We start from the raw sequence: 21,129 nt of genomic DNA, 5'->3' as shown, positions 1-21,129 counted from the left end.
CCCAGACTTTCTTCAAGTATTACCCCATCATTAAATGTTTCGTCGTGTGCCATTCTGAGGCTTGGTTGGTGATCAGCTGAGAATCTGAATGAATTACAAGCTTTTTCACCTCTAAATCTTTTGCTAGCAGAGGCTGCTAATAAAGCCTTGTCTTCTGCTCCGTCATTGGATGCTTTGAAGTTTTAAGTGCTATGGGCTTGGTGCAATTAGAAGCAATAGGGCAAGACTGGCATGGCTGGGAACCGCGGTGCAAAATCGACACGGTTAGGAGCCTTGGTGACAGATCAAGGGCTACCGGGAGCCGTGGATTAAGTAGGCACATCTATGAGCACGGAGTTAGGGCCGGCTTGGGCTAAGTTGTGCACATCATGAGGAATTGGACCACTAAGTCTGTAATGTTCGGCTACTGTTGATGTGCTGCTCTAGTATTAAATTGTCTAGAGTGATATGAACAAGACATGCCTCTAGTTTGGGTTGGTGTGTCATTTTGGTACTTGTTTGCCCCCAGTGCGCTATTAGGCTGAGTTGCTGTGTTTGCCAGAACAGAAGTAGTTTTGTATCCGCCAGTGTATGTGGGAAAGAAGTAGTTTTGTGGATGCAAATTTCCGCCGTCATCTCCTTTGACATAAATGTACCTACAAAATAATAACACCTAAGATTAAAGCCAAAAGTTCATGTGCCCACGATGAATGAGGGGGGGCCCTTTAGCTGAAGAATCTTTTATGCCAAAGTTATAATTTGAGAGAGAAAGTGTTTAGGAATTTTTAGGGAGAGAATGACCTTAGTTTTTTGGTGGATAAATAGGACTATATATAGGGGTGTGGCTGGCCCTATTTGGAGAAATAGGGACCGGCCACTTATGGTGGTATTTTGAATATAATTGCAAGATATTATGTCCAATAATATATTGCAATCAATTTGGTAATTAATCCCAATTTGAAAAGAATAATTGGAAGTTACCATTGTGGGTGAGGATTTGATGAGGAGTGATGAAAGAGTTTTGAATAAATATCATTTTGATCACCTTTGACTTTTCGTTGATTTGAGTCGTTATTGTTTGTTGCATGGGCGTGGGAATCCCAGTGTGCCTCTAGGGTAATTTTGTCATTTTCACCCTAAAGTACACGTGTTGCCTCCATAATTTTCTTGATTATTTTTTGCTCCACTACAATTACTCAAGTACTTGGACTGTTGACCACTCGAGTTATTAGTCAAATTGGATATTGTGTTAGTTTGTTTGGAAGTTTACACATAGACATTGGAAATTTGTGATCTGTTCTATTTGTTTTCGTCATTGCTAGATATGGAAACCTTGTTCATTTAAAGATGAAGAGCATTTATATGCTTCTTTTAATGCATTCTAAAATGACTTTTATTTAATCTAACAATCACATAGTTTTATTTTTTAGTGATTTAGATATACATTATTTTTTACGAAATACTTAAAAAATAGACGACTATATAGTTGAAATACATTACCAAATATACCCTAAAAAATATGTCTCTGAATCCTAAAGTATACATATAGATAGTTGTGGATATGAAATAAAACTGGCCGAACACTTGTCGATTGTCGGGCACCCTTTAGTCCTAATCTGAAATGAAGTCGACCAAAACTCTTTAATAAAGTTTGAACAACGAATTGATCGGTTTTCTTTGTTTGAACAAATTATTTAATAGGGCGATGACAAAGATTCAAACAAGCAATGGGTTTGGTCTGCCTAATGGCGATAACGTGTAATTTCTCCACGTGTCTGGCTCTGTTTGACTTTGTTTTTAGGGGACGGTTTGACTTTGGTACCATAGCTGCCTGTCTCTGTTTAGTTTTTGCATTTTGAAAGGTTTTGAGGCTTTTCGTTTTCGTGCCGACCATAGAATAGCACCGATATCAGTATCAAGGCGCCACGTGCCTTACGGTATGTATGTTCTCTGCTCGACACAATTAAAAACACCAGGTGGCTCTGATCGGGTACAAATTGAGATTTCTCTGGAACTTTGTGTCCACAATTCAAAAAAGAGAAATTGTAAGTAGACTCTAAAAAATGAAACTTCCTATGAATTATCTTTCACTTTATGTTTTTAGTACAATTCTCGTACTAATAGTAATAACCATTATGCTAAATGACAGAAAGTTCATATATAATCTCACTTAGAGAGACTCTTCTTAACATTTCTCTTCAAGGATTAATAAATTTGGATTACTTATTTTATATCATGTGTGGAACAAAAAAAATCTCAAAAATCATGGAGCTGGCACGTGAATTATTTTTCAAGAAAAACAAGATTGCCCCTATTAAATGAACATAGAGCATTCTCATTCACCACGCACAAATGAGGTAGAGCAGACAGAGATCAACGACTGCTCGAGGCACTCTGCGCGTAGGAAAAGTCAAAGGTAGTTATGATAGGATAATTCCTTATTTTTATCATAAATACATTCCTAAATAGAGAAGACATCTTTCAAGTATGTAATCCTAATTCCATTTATTTATGATATTTACCTAATTACTCCGAGATATTTATTTACACAAATATCTTACAATATTCCCCTTTAAACACAAGCCTATTGCTGTCCACCCCTAAACCCTAGAGAGCGGCCCATTTCCTCCATCTTTCCTATAAATACTCACTTTATCTCCGAAGTTCAAGAGGATTTTTCTACTTGCAAACTTCTAAACACATTTTTTTTTTCTTTCAAAATTCTAACTTTGGCATCGGAGATTCTTTGGCCAAAAGCTCCCATTCATCGTGGGCACGTGAGGCTTTTTGCTTTAATCTTAGGTGTTATTATTTTACAAGTGCATTTTTGTCAAAAAAAAAGACGGCGGAAATTTACATCAACAATGTGGCCCACATTAGTTTATTCCACTGGTCCTTAGACTCCGAACACAGAAATCCGGAGAGAATCTCAGTTCATCCAATACAGTTTGATACAATTTGGAGATTTGCAAGTAGTTAAGAGATTTAAACGATTTGCTCTAGTAAGAATTTGACATTGTGTTTGAGATAAATGACGGACCTTGAACAAGAGTGGAGACGATTTGCTTTTTGCAAGTAATTAAATGATGGTTGTATTGCCAAGGGGTCATTTGATTATTTAACCATAGAGTGAATAAATGATCTTTATACACGGAGTTATTTAGATTATTTGAATATATAGAGTGAAGAAATGGTATAGTGTTAAGGGTTTTTTTTGTACCCGATTGAGAGGAGAATTAACTTTGGATTAAGTTATACCGAAGTTTCTTAAGTTCAGCCCTATTGAAGTTTTACTCGATTGAAAGGAGTCAAATAGAGGGTTATGTTTATGTTTTTTTGTTTGTTTTTTAGTGATGGCAAGGTTGCTTGAATTGAAACACTTGGTCCAAATTGGTTGAGGATTGGTTGGGTGGAGTAAGATTGTGCTTCGAGCCAGTTAAATTCGACTTTTCAGTCAAATTTCAGCCTATATATAATATCGGAATTGGTCCATCATGCTTCAAATATTCTGGGTTGGGGATTGGCCTAATGTTTTGGCTAATCGTAGAAAATAACTTTATCCTCCTCTCTAATGAGAATTTAGATCCTACAAGATGTAACTAAGGATAAAAAGGAAAAGAAAAATCTCCATGAAAGATACAGCTCAAATTACAAGCAATTGAATAGATTGCTTAGGGTTTTCTTAGAAGTACTTTTAAAATGACTGGAAGGGTTTGCTTAGAAGTACTTTTAAAATGTCTGGAAGTACTTTTGGTTAAAATGTTTTTGAACCAATCCTTAGAGCAAGTCCACCACTAACAAATGAGTTGGGCAATAGCCCATTTCCCCCTAGCCCAGCGCCACCCCCACCCCACCTCTAAAAAAAAAAAAAAAAAAAAAATCCATCCCACCCCATCCAATTAGCTGAGCCAAAGTAGAGGCTAGCTTTGAGCCCAACACAAAATGTATTGAGTAAGAAACCGGCATACATGGCGTCAGCATGTGGTCAGCCATGTGAATTTCTTTTTTTGCGGTTAGTGCGTGGGAAACACACACATGTGGGCGGGCGTACCAGCATTAAAAAAATGTCATAATCTTATAGTTGGCCACATGTCCACTTTTGGGTTGTTGGATTTCAATCTTTTTGAAATCTCATGGTCCAGATTAATTAACTTAATAAAAAAATTAAAAAAATTGTTTAAAAATACAGAAAAAAATAAAACGATTTTATTTTTTTTATATAAATACTAATCATCTTCCACAAAAAATTGTACTTTTAGATCACGTGGCGTGACAAGATTAGTTAAAAATCCTATCCGAAATTAAAAATAATTTTATTTATTTATTATTTTATAAAAATTAATAATATTTTAATACGAATTGACTAAGCTATTTAGATTAGGGATGGAGATGCACTTAGGAAATTACTATTCATTGCCGTCAATTACTATTCATTTGGGTGGATTGAATAGACTCTTGCCCAGCTTGGTTTTTAGAGGTGGAGTTGCTCTTAGTAAAATACCCAAGTGGATTATGGAAAAGCATTTAAGTGCTTTTTGCAAGAATGACACTTACAGTGCTTTTGGAAGTTAAAATCAATTTCACCAAAAATGCTTTCCCTCGTCACTTCCAAACTAGCTTTTAGAAAATTAATTCTTTTTTTTTTTATAACTATTTGTACCATCTCTACACGTGTCGGTGGGAATAAGTTATCCTGTACCCCAGCGACAGTGGAGCAAAATCCCGCTTGGTTGTAGCACTACCCCCTATAGTCCTTAATTAGAACTCCCTGTAATTTCCTTGGCCTGAGGATCTGAACTTACCTTGCACTCAAGAATTTTCTAGGATGCATGCAGGGCCAGCAAACAGCATCATCTCCTTGCTGGTAGTTTTGGAGTAATCAACTACAATCTTGAATCTTCCAAACCAGACCGAAATAATCGAGGTCTTCTATAATAAAACTTCACACACTTAATAATAGATGGTTGAGTTAGCGACAATATCGCTAATGTTAGTAGTGAGCCATGCTAGACCTAAAAATTTATCAAGTAATTTTTTTTGAAAATTATACATCCACAACATCAAATCCAAAGTTATATATATCCTTTTAAGGGACTATTGCACTATAAATTTTATAAAGTTTAAGGTAGCTTGGTAGATTATATTAATCAACAATGACTCAAGCTCAGCTGCCAGTTAGTTCTTGGACATATCTATTATCCGCAATGGTTGGACGACTTTTTTCAATAATTTATACGTTTGGAGTTTAGACAGACATATATAGATAAAGTAAGTTAGCCCTTCACATGGAAAGGATATTAGATTTTTAGTACTTATATACATATCGCAGCAGGTAGAATATATATAGATATATATAGTATAATGTATATCTGAGTGACCTAACCTTCTTAGTTCTTTTATTTCCTTTATTAAATATAAATCTTCGTAATTAAGTAGCAGTTCTTACTAAACATATATTCTGACAATTCATGCTGTGAGCTCAGGTCTTTTTCTTCATTATTCTTATAGGATTTCTCATGAAATAATACACAATTCAATCCACGTGATTATTTACTGGTGTGCCAAAACGCTCCTACCACCAAGTGGAATATTTAAAAAGGCACCAAAACATCATGGGAAATAATAAAATCCCTTAATTACATGGCCATGTGCATCTCACGAAACTCAATGACCCAATTTTCTGATATGGAGATGTGCTTGCTGTGCAGCATGCTGGGGGAAGAAGGAGCAAGCAGGAACGCTGGAGGAAGTCGCTTTTGGCACTCTTAAGGTCAACTGTGACACCTTGATGGCAGGAGGAGTTGGATGGATCGTTAGAGATAGCGTCGGGTGGTTTCAGATGGGAGGAGGGAGGGGGATCAGGTTTCCTTGTGCTTCTAGTTTTGTAGTGGAGGCAGAAGCAGATGCGTTGCATGTACGTATTGACTAATAAGGGTTCATGCACGTACGTAACTGTCGAATCAGATTCATCAACTCTCATACCTATGCTAGAAGGTGCCCGGTTGACATGTGTGTCTACTGGAGGTATATTCGGATGGCGAAAGAGTTTCATTTTCCCATTGTCGTTGCTGTAACGATGCAGCATACTCTATGACTTTATGTCTAGAGTCTCACAGACGAGACTCCATCTTTTTAGACTGGCTATATATACGGTTGTTTTGTAATGACTTAATGATACTATTCGAATTTAATGAATAAAACTGCTATTGTTTGAAGAAGAAAACAAAACAAAACCTGTAAAGGCTGTTATTATGAAGTTGATAATCTTACTAAGTATAGTGCCTAGTGGTATGAAATTTTTAGAATAAAAAATTGCATATAGATAATATATCGCACCATTGACATAAAATCGGAACAATCATGTCCCTTATCATCATTACAAATTTACAACCACTAATTCAATCGATTAAAAATAAAAAGAAAGAATCAAACCCATTAGGGAAATAAGCACCATACAATCATTTGATTAATTGCAAATCCACCATAGAAAGCATAACGAAGTACAGTAAGAAGGCAAACCCAGCCATATCCTTTTCTTTAGCCAGAAAAATCAAATCAAGAGGTGATCGATTAGCAAAAATAGAAGGGATTAAGATATAACTAACTAATTGAGCACACAAAAAAAACACTAATTAAGCATCATCACTAAGTAGTAGTGGTGGTGTTGATGTGAAATATGCGACCGCAGCTATAAACTGAGCAAAACGCTTGCAATGCCATCAATAGCAAGAGAAAAACGGCAGCCAGCAAAGCAAGAATTGGCCAGCAACCAACCACATAAACCTTGAAAATTTTTGCCATTTTAACCTTCCATCTACCGTTGTAATACTTGTTCAAATCTTCAATCGCCTGGTCCAAGAATGGCACTTTCGTCAACCGAATCGACTTGCTCATACCATTAAACAGATTGGCCACTTCTTCATCACTCTTCAAACGGTTCAGAATTATACCTTTTTCTCTAAGCAGCTTTGCGTCCTCCTCCGTGTCTATAATCCCGTTCATCATTTCAGTGTAGCGCGTAAAAACCAACTGCCCTGATGCATTTGATGCTTCATAAGCTACCAAGTTTCTCAGGATCACCTCTGTGTTCACATCTAAGCTAGTTGCGGGGAGGTAAAGTGTGACCGTTTTGGGATCAAAGGAGATGGATGAAATGCAACCCTTTGTTGGCACGAAACGGACCCCGGATTCCATAAGATCAGACGCAGAAGGGATTGTAATCTCCTCTACCAATGGCGGTTTGTTGACGGAACTTTCATTTTCCGGTTTGATTTCTTCTTTGTCTTGGGAGGAGAATAAATAAGCAACAGGTTGTTTCAAAAGTGCAAATCCAGGAAGGCTGGAGAGGATTGTCCAAGGCAATTTAAATATCACTTTAATAGGTCCGGATACGAGTATTCTTTTAAGGAGACGTACCGGGCCTTTGTTTAGTTTCGACAGCAGCTTCCATACTTCCTCAAGAAATTGTTTAACGTAATTCGGGCTCTTCGTAGATTTTGACTCCTTGTCTTCTTCTGTGCCTTCACCTTGATCTTCAGCTTCTACAATTTCAGAGGGCCGGCGTTCTAGTTTGGGGGTGATCATTTGGTACACAAAGTCTAGCAAGTGAGCACATTCTGAGACTGTGATCATTGGTAGGTCCTCATCCTTCATCTTGAATGGTGAAAGCTCTTTGCACAATCCCATCAACATTGAAAGCAGCATCTCGTCGGCGGTTTCCAACGATTGGAATCGAAACTCCAACATTTTTCTCAACACAAATAGTGGGATTTGGTTCTCGAGCATTACCAAGTCCCTTAGAATTGCATGGTGTGCTAAGTTCCTGCCTGAATAGTCAACCAAGCGTGACATCTTTGAGGAAACTCTTGTCAAAATCTTCCCTTCTTCGGCTCCATAGAGTTGGATCATCTCTAGCAAGAACGACGCATCAATCGCCATCATCCACCCTAGAGTCTCACCATTGAAATCCAGGTACTTGTGGTAGCAAGCACGAATCCGCGGCTCAAGGTTTATCAATTGGTCAACAAGATTTTGGAACTTAAGGCACTGGAGATTCTTTTGTGTTCTTTTAGCTGCAGCCACTTTGTACCTCTCCATCTCGTAGAGCTCCGGACGCAAATAATGGTAAGGACCAACTGCAACTTCTTGTGGGGTGTAGGAATCAGGATCACTGGCCAAAAGGGTTTTTGGGACACTGAAAACGGAAACAGGGATTTCGCTATCATCGTCGAGCTCTTCTCCGAGTGTTTTTCGGATTTGAATAACCCATTGGAACTCGTTGAAGTTCGAACTGGATTTGGATGAGAAGGTTTGTTGTAGAGAAGACATGTTTATGGTGTTGTTCTAGCTTTTTTAGGATCATAAACTTTTTTGGTGGGTTGAATGACAGTTTCTGATCAGATTGTGAGGAAGTTATGAGAAGAACTAAGGAGAGAGTCCCCATATTAATATTGTCATTAGGGACCTTTAAGAGTGTTTTTGAATTTATCAATTGTGAATGCGTTTTCCTCATGCTTTAATTGTTTAATATATGAAAGTTGTCTTTCACCTTGGTCATGACATAGATCTGAGTTGGCTACGGCATGTCTTCATTATATCAAATTCTAATCCTTCTAAATAATTGGTGTTAGCAAGAGTAGAAAGGATGTAGAGTGACGAGTATGAGAGATTTTTCAGTGTGTCGGAAACACGGTTCGGTATGCCACTGTAATAATATAGTTAGTTGGAAACTTAAAAAAAAAAAAAAATTAAACAATTGCGTTATAACACTTGGTGTGCCGAACCGTATTTCTGACACATTGAAAAATTTCTTGATGATTAAGAATAAATTAGGTCAAAAATTTGAAACCCTTAAATATAATGAAAAATATGTAATAATTCGTCTATTGGTGACAGGGAGTTATATGTTTGTTATTCCCACTTGGTGCAAGTAGGATTAATGTAGTGTATGATGATAGTGCCATGTTACATTTTCTCCATGGGTTTTGGAAATATATGTGTGTGTGTATTTGCTTTGTATTTTGTATACAAAGCAAACCACTTCAAAATTTTGAAACCCTTAAATATAACAAAAAATATGTAATAATTCGTCTATTGGTGACATGGCATGGAAATATGTGTGTGTGTGTATTTGCTTTGTATTTTGTATACAAAGCAAACCACTTCAAAATTTTGAAACCCTTAAATATAACAAAAAATATGTAATAATTCGTCTATTGGTGACATGGAGTTATATGTTTGTTATTCCCACTTGGTGCAAGTAGGATTAATGTAGGGTGATGATAGTGCCATGTTACATTTTCTCCATGGGGTTTGGAAATATATATATATATATATATATGTGTGTGTGTGTGTGTGTGTGTGTGTGTTGCTTTATATTTTGTATACAAAGCAAACCACTTCAAAAATTTGAAACCCTTAAATATAACGAAACCCTTAAGTATAACGAAAAATATGTAATAATTCGTCTATTGGTGACAGGAAGTTATTTGTTTGTTATTCCCACTTGGTGCAAGTACGATTAATGTAGTGTGATGATAGTGCCAGGTTACATTTTCTCCATGGGTTTTGGAAATAAATAAATAAATAAATATATATATATATATATATATATATATATATATATATATATATATATATATATATGTGTGTGTATTTGCTTTGTATTTTGTATACAAAGCAAACCACTCACTTGCCCTCATCATAATCATCGCTAGTTCCGTCCTATTTGGTATTAGAGCCAAGTGAGTGGTAATTGAGTTATCATCTTTATAATCACTGCATTATGTTTATCCTTCAATTTTCATTTACAATTTATCTTATTTGCTAACCTTTTAAGTAGAATTGTTTACTCTCAACCCAAATAGTAAGGCGTGTTCCAAACAATAAGTCCATAGGATTGGCATGAGCGGAGAGAGAGTTTAGCAAATACGCGAGGAAGGTAAAGCTAGTAAGATTTCTATATATTGAAAACCTGCATTTTGAGCATTATGAGTACATTATTTAGATCTAATTCAATGGCCAACACTAGCACCAAATCCAGTTTAATTGGAATTCTATACATAGTAAATGAAGAACAAAATTTAGAATTTCAAACAGATGACAGTGTTGACTTTGGAGATTGGAATATCCCCAAGGTTTCTAGTAAAAACATTTACAAAACGAAACGGTCAGTAGCCTCTTTCAGAAGTGAACATCACATCAAAACAGTTGAAAAAGCTTATTCTCTTAGTAAAGAACATGAAACTAGTCAATTATTCACATTAGAACAAATTAAAACTCGTAGAAAAGATGGTTACAATTACATTCACATTGGTCTAGTCCAAATAGCAGTCAAGCCCTTAACAAGAATATGCCTCATTACCTCTATTTTGTTATGCCTCCGAGATGCAAGATTCACTAACTTCAGTGATAACATTATTGGGATAATTGAGTCAAGTCTTTACAATGGACCAATTCATTTTGATTGTTTCCCAAATCTCAAGATAAGTCTTTCAGATCCCCACATGCTGAAAGCACTCACATTAAACATCAAAACTTATGGGTACCAAGTTCTTGAAGGAGCCCAACCATTAGCCTTAATCTTTAGAGTTTACTACAAAGTTACAGGAACAAACATGAATTTCCAAGCCTTACTTAAAAGTCCTAGAGACCACACGCTCTTGATACAAACCAATCAAGAAAATGCCAACTTCAAAATACCCAGAATTATCAAATGGTCAGATATCTTTCTACCTTCAGATTGGTGCTTGATCAATAAAAGCAAACCAGTAAGCATACAAAATAGCTTTGTCAACCTCGACAACAAAGAACAATATTTTGACGGAATAGTTAAAATCAACTTCAACCCTCCAGCCAGAAAATTTAGTGTCTACTTACACGAGTTAGCCTAGTCACACAAATGTTTAGAGTCAAATAGAAATTCTTTTTCTGGATCCACAACAACTGATATGTTGGGCCGAGATCAAGATCTCATTAATTCCTTAGTCAACAAAAATTTAAAATCAGTAGAAACCAGCTCAGTAGTCACCCAACAAGAATTGATCAATGATTTACTTAACATGAAGTTAAAATCAGTAGAAACAACCTCTCAGGTTACTCATCCAAGATACCAACCCAACACCCAAAATCAAAGAGAACAAACCTCTCCAACAGAATCCGATTTCGAAGCAAGTTAAGTCAACCACCAATTACTAGTCCTAAATTCCCAGAAGAAACACATTTAGGGAAAAATATACAAAAGAAAAAAAATTGGACATTTACAATAAATGGACCAATTTCATGAAAAAATGTAGATTTGAAATATTTTTCTTTGATTTCATTGAAAAACATTACGATTTTGAAAAGGAGTTAGAAGTCATCACCAAAGAAAATTGGGTCAAAGAGGACAAAACCATAGTCTCCTCTACTCACCCTCCACAAGAAACAATTTTAATCACAACCACAGACACACAGGTACCAACCACTCCTTTCAAACTTCCCAAAGAAGATGTAGGAGTCAAGCCAGTCATTGAACAAAATAATTTCACAAACCAGAGTCTACACTCCATAGGAAAATAGCTAGATAAAATAGAAACCAAAATAGATAGACTTTCATATCCCAAATCAACAATTAAGGAAAAACCCTTAGTCAACTTCCCAGAAGCCTTGTCTAGCACAACAGCTTTAAAATCTCCGCAAGTCAAAAAATAGATCAAATGTTACAAGAGTTAAAACAAGAAAAAACATTCAATGTTTTACAACACCCAGATGAATCTCAACAAGAAACAACTTTTGCAATATGGGATTCAAAAGGCGAGAGTGAAATAAATTCCATCAGAAAAGTAGAAGAAGTTTTTCAAAATCTTGAATTAAATCGTATCACAAACAAAAGAGTCAACCCGACAACTCTTACCAAAAAATTGGTATACAAGGCCAACACCTCCGGATATTCAATTTGAGGAAAGAAACATCCAAAACCAATTCTTAGTCTCAGCTGATAAACTCTATGAATGGAACATAGATGGATTATCAGAACAAGAACTTTTGAACAAATTACAACACATCTCCATGGTTGCTAATAGTTATATTACCAATCATAACCTCAATCAAACCCAAGTTGTCTACCTTTTGGTCATTGGATTTACAGGAATGCTCCATTCCTAGTGGGAAAAACATCTTACTGAACAATCCAAAAAAAAAACTTTAGTCATAAGAGATGAAGAAGGAACACCTATTTTTGACAAACGTATCGGAACAGGAATCCCAAATACGGTCAACACATTACTTTTCACTATCATAGAACACTTCATAAGGACACCTAGTAATGTCACCTCCAAGATTTATGATCAACTTAGTAACTTAAGATGTCTAACCCTAAGCGATTTTAGGTGGTACAAAGATGTTTTCATGTCCAGAATCATGCTTAGAGAAGATAGTAATCAACCATTTTGGAAAAAAAAAAATTATTAATGGATTACCAAATCTATTTGCCCATAAAATCATAAACATTTTAGTTAATGAAGAAGGTATCATACCATATCATACCCTTACTTATGGAAATATTATTAATATTATCCAGAAAGAAGGATTGAAAATGTGTATTGATATGAAAATTACAAAACAAGTCAACAAAAACAAGTCAATAGCCAAATACGAATTAGGAACATTAACAATACAGATTACCTCTTATTGCTCCATCCAACAAAAAGAAAAAAAAAATCAGAAGTCTACAATAAATCCCAAATAGGTACTTCAGTAGGAAACACCCCAAACATAACAAATTCAAAAATAAGAATTTTGAAACAAATAAATTTTACAAGAAAGCCAAGTCCAGCAAGTGGAATAGGAAACCCTCAGAAAAACTTCACTCCAAAAATCAAGAACAAAAAGGGAATTGCAAGTGTGGCAAATTCAGTCCTTATGCAAATAAATGTAGAGTCAAGAAAACAATCAACTAGTTGAAAGTCTCTGAAGAAGAGAAAACCCAGTTAATTCAAGTCTTAGAACTCAAAGACACAAACCATAGTCAATCCGAAGATGATTTAGGTTCATCTTCTTCCAGTCAATCCTCAAGTAGTCTCTCATCCCCTGACATTGAGATAGGATGCAAAGATGCTTGTTGTAATAAAATTTCAGTCCTCAATAAAATTAATCAATAAAGTTGAAGACCCTAAATTAAAATCATTTTATCTCAAGAAATTAAAAAAGCTAGTCTATCAAGAAGAAGTCAGTACTAGGCAGCCCCAAGTAACCCCAAAGATCAGTAGTACAACCCTAGAAATGTTCAGTAAAACTACGAAGGAAATTATAGTCAAGGATTTACAAAGATAAGTCAATAAAATCAAAGAAGAAATTAAGTTTCTAAAATTAGAAAACTTAGAAATTCGTTCACAGCTCAGTAACATTCAAACACAAGAGTTTTTTTTGGGGGGAAACGACATCCAATCCTCATCAGACGAAGAACAAAATAATTCTTCATTTGATCAACAATCAAAACCAGAAGAAAATTCAACACATAACTTAGTGTTAGGACTATTACAAAAAAATTAGGATCCAAAAATGGTATTCAAAAGTAAAAATAATATTTGAAGACTTCCAGTTAGAAACCATTGCCTTGATCGATTCAGGTGCGGACTTGAATTGTATTTAGGAAGGACTAATCCCCACAAAATATTTCCATAAGTCAACAAAAATCCTTAGTCCAGCAAACCAGTCTCCGATGTAATTAAAATACGAAATCCCAAAAGCATATGCTTGTCAAACTAATGTTTGTTTCAAAACGCCATTTGTTTTGATAAAAAAAATAAAAAAACATTTTAGACCCAGTCATTTTAGAACTTTCCTTCATAGCTTTCTTATATCCTTTTAGGGTTCATCATAAACACATAACCACAACAATGTTGGGTCAAAAAATCACATTTGAATTATGCACGGAAACAGATCTCAAAAAATTAAGACAATTACAAAAAGATAGTATCTCAAAAACCATCAATCTAGTCACCAAAAAATCACAACAAATTAATTTCTTAAAAGAAGAAATTAATTACAAAAGAATTGAAGAACAATTAACAAAAAAATCTTTGTTACAAAACATTGACAACTTTCAAAATAAACTTGTTAATGAAATTTGTTATGACATTCCCAATGCTTTTTGGCACCGAAAGCAACATATTGTTAAACTTCCTTACAACAAGGAATTTGATGAAAAGAAAATACCAACGAAAGCCATGCCAATTCAATTGAGTCAAGAAGTCATGAAATTCTGCAAAACAAAAATTCAAGAACTTCTCAATAAGGGAATAATTAGGAAAAGTAAATCACCCTGGTCTTGTTCTGCTTTTTATGTCCAGAAAAACGCTAAATTAGAAAGAGAAACTCCCAGGTTAGTCATTAATTATAAACCTCTTAACGAAGTCTTGGAATGGATATGGTATCCAATTCCTAATAAAAGAGATTTAATTAAGAGACTTAGTCAAGTTGTAGTCTTCTCAAAATTCAACATGAAGTCTAGATTTTGGCATCTTCAAATTCATGAGGACGATAAATACAAAACTGCATTTGTCACTCCTTATAATGGAATGTAATGTTATTCGGTCTTAAAAACGCACCCAGCGAATTTCAGAACATCATGAATGAAATATTTAATCAATCCAGTCATTTCTCAATTGTTTATGTTGACGATGTTATCATTTATTCCAAATCGATAGAGAAGCATTGGAAACACTTAAATATGTTTGCTAGGATAATTAAGTCAAACGGATTAGTTGTCTCAGCAACCAAAATTAAGTTATTCCAGACCAAAATTAGGTTTTTAGGATACAATATCCACTAATAAATCATTCAGCCAATAAATAGAGTAATTCAGTTTGCAGATAAATTTCCAAATGAAATTATTGACAAAACCTAATTACAGAGATTTCTAGGATCTTTAAATTATGTTGCATATTTTTATCCGCATCTTAGGCAGCAATACAAACCTTTGTTTGACCGTTTAAAAGAAAATCCCTCATCATGGTCTCATACTCATACTTTCATAGTCAAACAGATAAAGTCACATGTTAAGACGTTGCCCTGTCTTGGCATTCCATCTGCTATTTCATTCAAAATTGTTGAAATTGATGCCTCTGAAGTTGGTTATGATGGTATTCTCAAACAGTCAATTTCTTCTGGATCTCCTGAACAAATTATTCATTTCCATTCAGGAGTATGGAATCCAGCACAAAGTAATTATAGTACTATTAAGAAAGAAATATTATCTATAGTATTATGCATTAGCAAATTTCAAGATGATTTATTAAATCAAAAGTTTTTAATCAGAGTCGATTGCAAATTTGCAAAGCATGTTTTACAAAAAGATGTTCAAAACATTGCATCAAAACAGATTTTTGCATGATGGCAAGCTATATTAAGTATTTTTTTTATTTTGAAATCGAATACATCAAATGTAGTCAAAATTGCATCCCTGATTTCCTAACCAGAGAATATCTGCAGGGGAATAATGATAGCAAGAATACCTGACCAGAGGAGGCTTCCAGCCACTCTACCACCACCACCAATAAAACAAGAATCAAGCCCAAATTCTTCATTGGTCTTAGCCATTACCAACCCATTTACTCCCTTAGGTTCCACAATAGGAAACCTTTAGCCAAATTACCAGTCACCACATCCTAATTACCAAACGGCATTAATCGGTCAATATGATCCTTATTCAACCCCTACATACCAATCATCAACATCCCAACCAGTCAATTATACTAAAACATCACCGTATGTCAAGAAAAATCCCAGTGAATATCTTTTTAGCATCCATTTCAATCTTAATCAGGAACAAGCACCAGATAAATTAGCCAAAAACCATTTTCCCACCTAATTTCCATTATTACCCTACAGCACCACACAAAACATTAAAATATTATCAAGCCATTCTCAGTAAAACAGAGTTCATCTCTATCAAACCACTTTACAATAAAACCCGTGAAAACAAAATTCTTTACCATTCTCTTTACATTGGCCGGTTTTTAACCGAATCAGATTGGGGAATCCCCTTTTACAAAACCAAACATCTTCATACCCAATATGTCCACATTCCCAATAACCATTACAATTACTTTGATTACATTGATGCATGGACTAACATCTTTCTCCATTAAACAGAAGATTTTAGTCATTCATGGTTCATTAATTTTGACAAAAGTTTCAGATTGAATTTTCCTGCATGGTTCCCACAATGATGGTCAATCCACGGCCCAACAACCAGTTTCCTACCAGAAGAACTTATGCAGGTTCTCTCTGCCAGTTTCCAGCAAAAATTTAACATAAGCCGATTCAGTTACAGAATTATATTTCTCCCAATATTCATGGCCAAGCACAAAGTCCCATGGATCATGAAGAGGAATTATGAAGTCGAAACATGTGAGTTTATAGAGTCAAATTAGTCTAGTGGTGGGATAAATTTAACCATCAAAAGACCATTAGTCAGTTCCTCTCCGAATTTCTCATTACTTCACAGCCATCACTGCCAGTCATCTTGGAACAATCATTATCGGACATTAGTCCGTCTTCATCCCTCAAAGGAACAGTCCAGTCTCTCAAATCGTCAACCTTAAATAAGAATAAAGCCACTTAGCTTAAAGATTTAGCACAACAATTACTTGCTGAAGCAGCCATGCTCCACACTGAAAAAGAAGAAGCTTCAGACTCTGAATCTTCAGATGCATCACGGTAACCAGCCAATCCAATAAGTAAAAAAACACAGTTAACCAAGTGGGTCGACTACCAAGATTCGCAAGACCCTTTTGCATAAGATCATGTGAACACAGTTAATTACCTTGTGAAAATTCAGTCATTATGTGAACACAATGACAATTGCCACGTGAAAATTCAATCAACTTTCCAAGTTAGCATGGGAAGAGTTCAGACAATATTCGCATCAATAATTCTGACAAAGCATGGAATCATTCAGTCATCCACACATTCCACAGTAAAAGCAACAATTATTCCAACAAGTTCACTATTCATCAACAGTAAAAGTAAGTCATCATCCATCCGTATTTCAACAGTAAAGCAATCAATCATCCAAGTCTCTTTTCCAAGTCTATATGAAGAGGACTCAGAGGAAGAAAACATCAAGTTAATTTCTACATCTTATCTCAATCAAAATTTCTTTGAGTTCACATTGTATTCAAAGAAAACCAAATTGTAAACAATTTAAATTCTCAATTGTCAAGGATGCCTGCGTGCACCAATATCCTTTTCACCAATCAATTTCTTATTTGTTGACTCAATCGTCAGTAAATTAATTGTAAGTCCCAGTGTAAGTGTTGCAATAAAACTTATTTTCAAATTATTATACATCATTATTTTAAATTAATTACTTTCATAACTACTAATTTTGAATGGCATAAAATTCTTACTCACAGTCAATTCATCGAGTATATCAAATTCTAGGTAAACACAGATGACTCATTCATTTGGTTTTTCTTATTCACTTATAATAGTTGGTTTCATGGTTTATTCAATCCTGGCTATCCACCACATCAAATCTCTAATTCACATAATTTGCATCACTATTACCCTCATCATCATAATCATCACTAATTCCGCCCCCATTTGGTATCAGAGCCAAGTGAGTGGTAATTGAGTTATCATCTTTATAATCACAAATGACGATTATAAAGATGATTTTAATTTTTTGTGAACCGTTCATGCCATGCGATCCACTCATTTGGTATCAGAGCCAAGTGAGTGGTAATTAAGCTATCATCTTTATAATTACTAGTGATGATTGGCATGATTAAAACATGTATAAACAGAGCAACATTTCAACATATTGGATCAAAAAAAAGTGAGGCTGATTGAATTGGAACATCCATGGATGACAGATTATAACATGAAAACATAAAATTAGATTGAATATAGATGATATTTCCATGAAAATAATGAATTAAAATTAATGACGTAAATAGGTTTTGAAAATAAGTTTTTATTAAAACTTACTGAAGATTACAAACTGTGTTGCCTAATGGCAGATAAAGAACTTAAAACAACTGGAGCTCGCAGACATCCTTCATTATATGATAATAAGTGTTTGATTTTTTCTGAAGGTTTTCTTTGTTCTTTTGAATACACAGAGAATTCTGTTTGACTACAAGTCTTGCTTCTTCTGAGAATGAGTTCATCTTTTATGCTGCGAAGAGGAATGATTGGAGACGAGATAATTGAGCCGAGAATCCCGCTTGCATGTGTTGGTAGCTGGAAAAGGCTGGTGAATTATGAAAATTCACTGTGGATTCACGTTGTGTCATCAGAAAAGCTGGATGAACAGTGTTTTGTCTGCTTTTCACTGTTGGTGAATAGTGGCTTGTCAGGAATCTGAAATGATGACTGCTACTGCTGATGATGCTGTTTTGGATACGATCACATGAGAAATTATTACAACTCTGAAATTCAAAATTCAAATGGATCTTGGGCATCTGGAAGATCTGCCCACTTGGCGGGAAGCTAAGACGAAGCGTCCGAAGCGTCTGAGTCTGAATCTGAGCTTCCTCTTTTGTGAAGCATTGCTGCTTCTGCCATAAGTTGTTGAGCCAAATCCAGGAGTTGGGAAGACTTTGAAGATTTCTCTTTTTTCTTCGAACTGGAGGATTTGGAAGACTTAGGTTTTCCCTTAAGAGAGGATGATGGACTGATGTCTGAGAGAGACTGAATTGGTTGTAATTCTGCAAAAATATTATCTATTGTATTATGCATTAGCAAATTTCGAGATGATTTATTAAATCAAAATTTTTTTGTTCGAGTTGATTGCAAATCTGCAAAACATGTTTTACAAAAAGATGTTCAAAACATTGCATCAAAACAGATTTTTGCACGCTGTCAAGCCATATTAAGTATTTTTTATTTTAAAATTGAGTACATTAAAGGCAGTCAGAATTACATCCCTGATTTTCTAACAAGAGAATTTTTGCAGGGGAAAACCTAAGTCTTCCAAATCCTCCAGTTCAAAGAAAAAAGAGAAATCTTCAAAGTCTTCCCAACTCCTGGATTTGGCTCAACAGCTTATGGCAGAAGCAGCAATGCTTCACAAAAGAGGAAGCTCAGATTCAGACTCAGACGCTTCGGACGCTTCGTTTTAGCTTCCCGCCAAGTGGGCAGATCTTCCGGATGCCCAAGATCCATTTGAATTTTGAATTTCAGAGTTGTAATAATTTCTTATGTGATCGTATCCAAAACAGCATCATCAGCAGTAGCAGTCATCATTTCAGATTCCTGACAAGCCACTATTCACCAACAGTGAAAAGCAGACAAAACATTGTTCATCCAGCTTTTCTGAAGACACAGCATGAATCCTTTCATAATTCGCCAGCCTTTTCCAGCTACCAGCACATGCAAGCGGGATTCCCGGCTCAATTATCTCCTCTCCAATCATTACTCTTCGCAGCATAAAAGAGGAACTCATTCTCAGAAGAAGCAAGACTTGTAGTCAAACAGAATTCTCTGCGTATTCGAAAGAACAGAGAAAACCTTCAGTAAAAATCAAACACTTATTATTATATAATGAAGGATGCCTACGAGCTCCAGTTGTTTTAAGTTCTTCATCTGCCATTAGGCAACACAGTTTGTAATCTTCAGTAAGTTTTAATAAAAACTTATTTTCAAAACCTATTTACGTCATTAATTTTAATTCATTATTTTCATGGAAATATCATCTATATTCAATCTAATTTTATGTTTTCATGTTATAATCTGTCATCCATGGATGTTCTAATTCAATTAGCCTCACTTCTTTTTGATCCAATATGTTGAAATCTTGCTCTGTTTATACATGTTTTACTTCCGCACTCTTGATTTTATGGACGGTTTTACCGCCTGATCTAGTTCCGCCCCATTTGGATATATATATATATATAATCTACAGTTTTCTTTTCGTCAACTTTAAAACAAAGTCAAGTCTGCAAAAACGACTATTTATAAACATGTTTAATTAATTGAATGCAGTTGCTATTTAGTAATACGATTTATGACACACCCCGACCGAGATCGGAGCGTGCTGGCCGTCACACAAAGGTGACGTAGCCATGGGCACGTGCGGAAGCTAATAAAGTAGTAATATAAAAGTACGAATAATTAAAAACTAGCATACAAGGTACTAATATAAGTGCTAGTAAGTGAGATACAATTTCAGAGCAAGTCTATAGCAGCCCAAACGAAAAAGACAACAGTAGTACGCCCGAAGGCGACCCTACAATGGGGAGTGTCTGTCAGAAACGCCGGAAAGCCCTCAAGGGAAAACACCGCAACGGCTAAGCAACTAGAACCTGGAGGGGCGCAAAACAAAAGCGTGAGTGGGCAAAAACGAAGCTTTCGAAAACCATTTATAAATTACTTACTAACCCCTCGCCGTAAAACCTGTATACTTCCCAGAAAATATATATACATAATACATATGCCAAATATGCTCAGGGTATATCAATCATGCTCGATAATATGCCATGCCGAATTCTCATAACGATATGCAAGTGCCCAGGTATAAACATAATCAATATCATGTAATCTGGCAGCCGGAGTCACCTACGTGACCTGTACGGCTACATCTAGAGCTCAAATCTCAATCTCAATAACTAAACCTGCCCACGAGTCGGAACCACCTAAAGTGGTCTGTACGACAGGCCTGGGTGTAATACATATATACGCTCTAGTGCTACGATCACGTGAAGGCTGTGCGAATAATCGCGGGTCACCTACGAGTCGGAACCACCTAATGTGGTCTGTACGACAGGCCTATGCACCTAACTTGGATCCAAGCTGAGCGTGTGGTGCGGGAGGTGAACATCACGTGAAGGACTGTGCCCTACTCTGGGCGGGAGCACTAACACCGGGGGTGCAGGTTATGAGCTCTCTAAGCATCTCTAACCACTACTGAAATATAAACGTGACTAACACTTACCTGGCACTTACCTGTGCGTCCACAGCACCCAATATGCATATATATGTATGCCACTACTAATGCGTGCAATGATGCATAAACGATAATAATAACATGCATGGCATAAGGCAAATAACCCTTTTTAAATCAATTTCTGGGAATATAAATGTATATAGGTATATACGGAAAACAAAAGCCCACTCACTGGTATGTAGAAGGGTCGTAGCCCCCCTACCTCGCGTGTGCAC

The 21,129-nt window shown here is 35.7% G+C and overlaps 1 protein-coding gene across 1 annotated transcript; it reads right to left on the bottom strand.

Moving 5' to 3' along the window:
* Positions 1–6,624: 6,624 nt before the first annotated feature.
* LOC137749439 (putative UPF0481 protein At3g02645) lies at positions 6,625–8,307 on the bottom strand. Its single transcript, XM_068489534.1, has one exon. The coding sequence runs from the start codon at positions 8,305–8,307 to the stop codon at positions 6,625–6,627; it is 1,683 nt and encodes a 560-aa protein (XP_068345635.1).
* Positions 8,308–21,129: the final 12,822 nt, after the last annotated feature.

This window comes from Pyrus communis, chromosome 11 (genome assembly GCF_963583255.1).
Source record: "Pyrus communis chromosome 11, drPyrComm1.1, whole genome shotgun sequence".
NCBI lineage: Eukaryota > Viridiplantae > Streptophyta > Magnoliopsida > Rosales > Rosaceae > Pyrus > Pyrus communis.
This window is presented reverse-complemented; position numbering and strand designations above follow the sequence as displayed.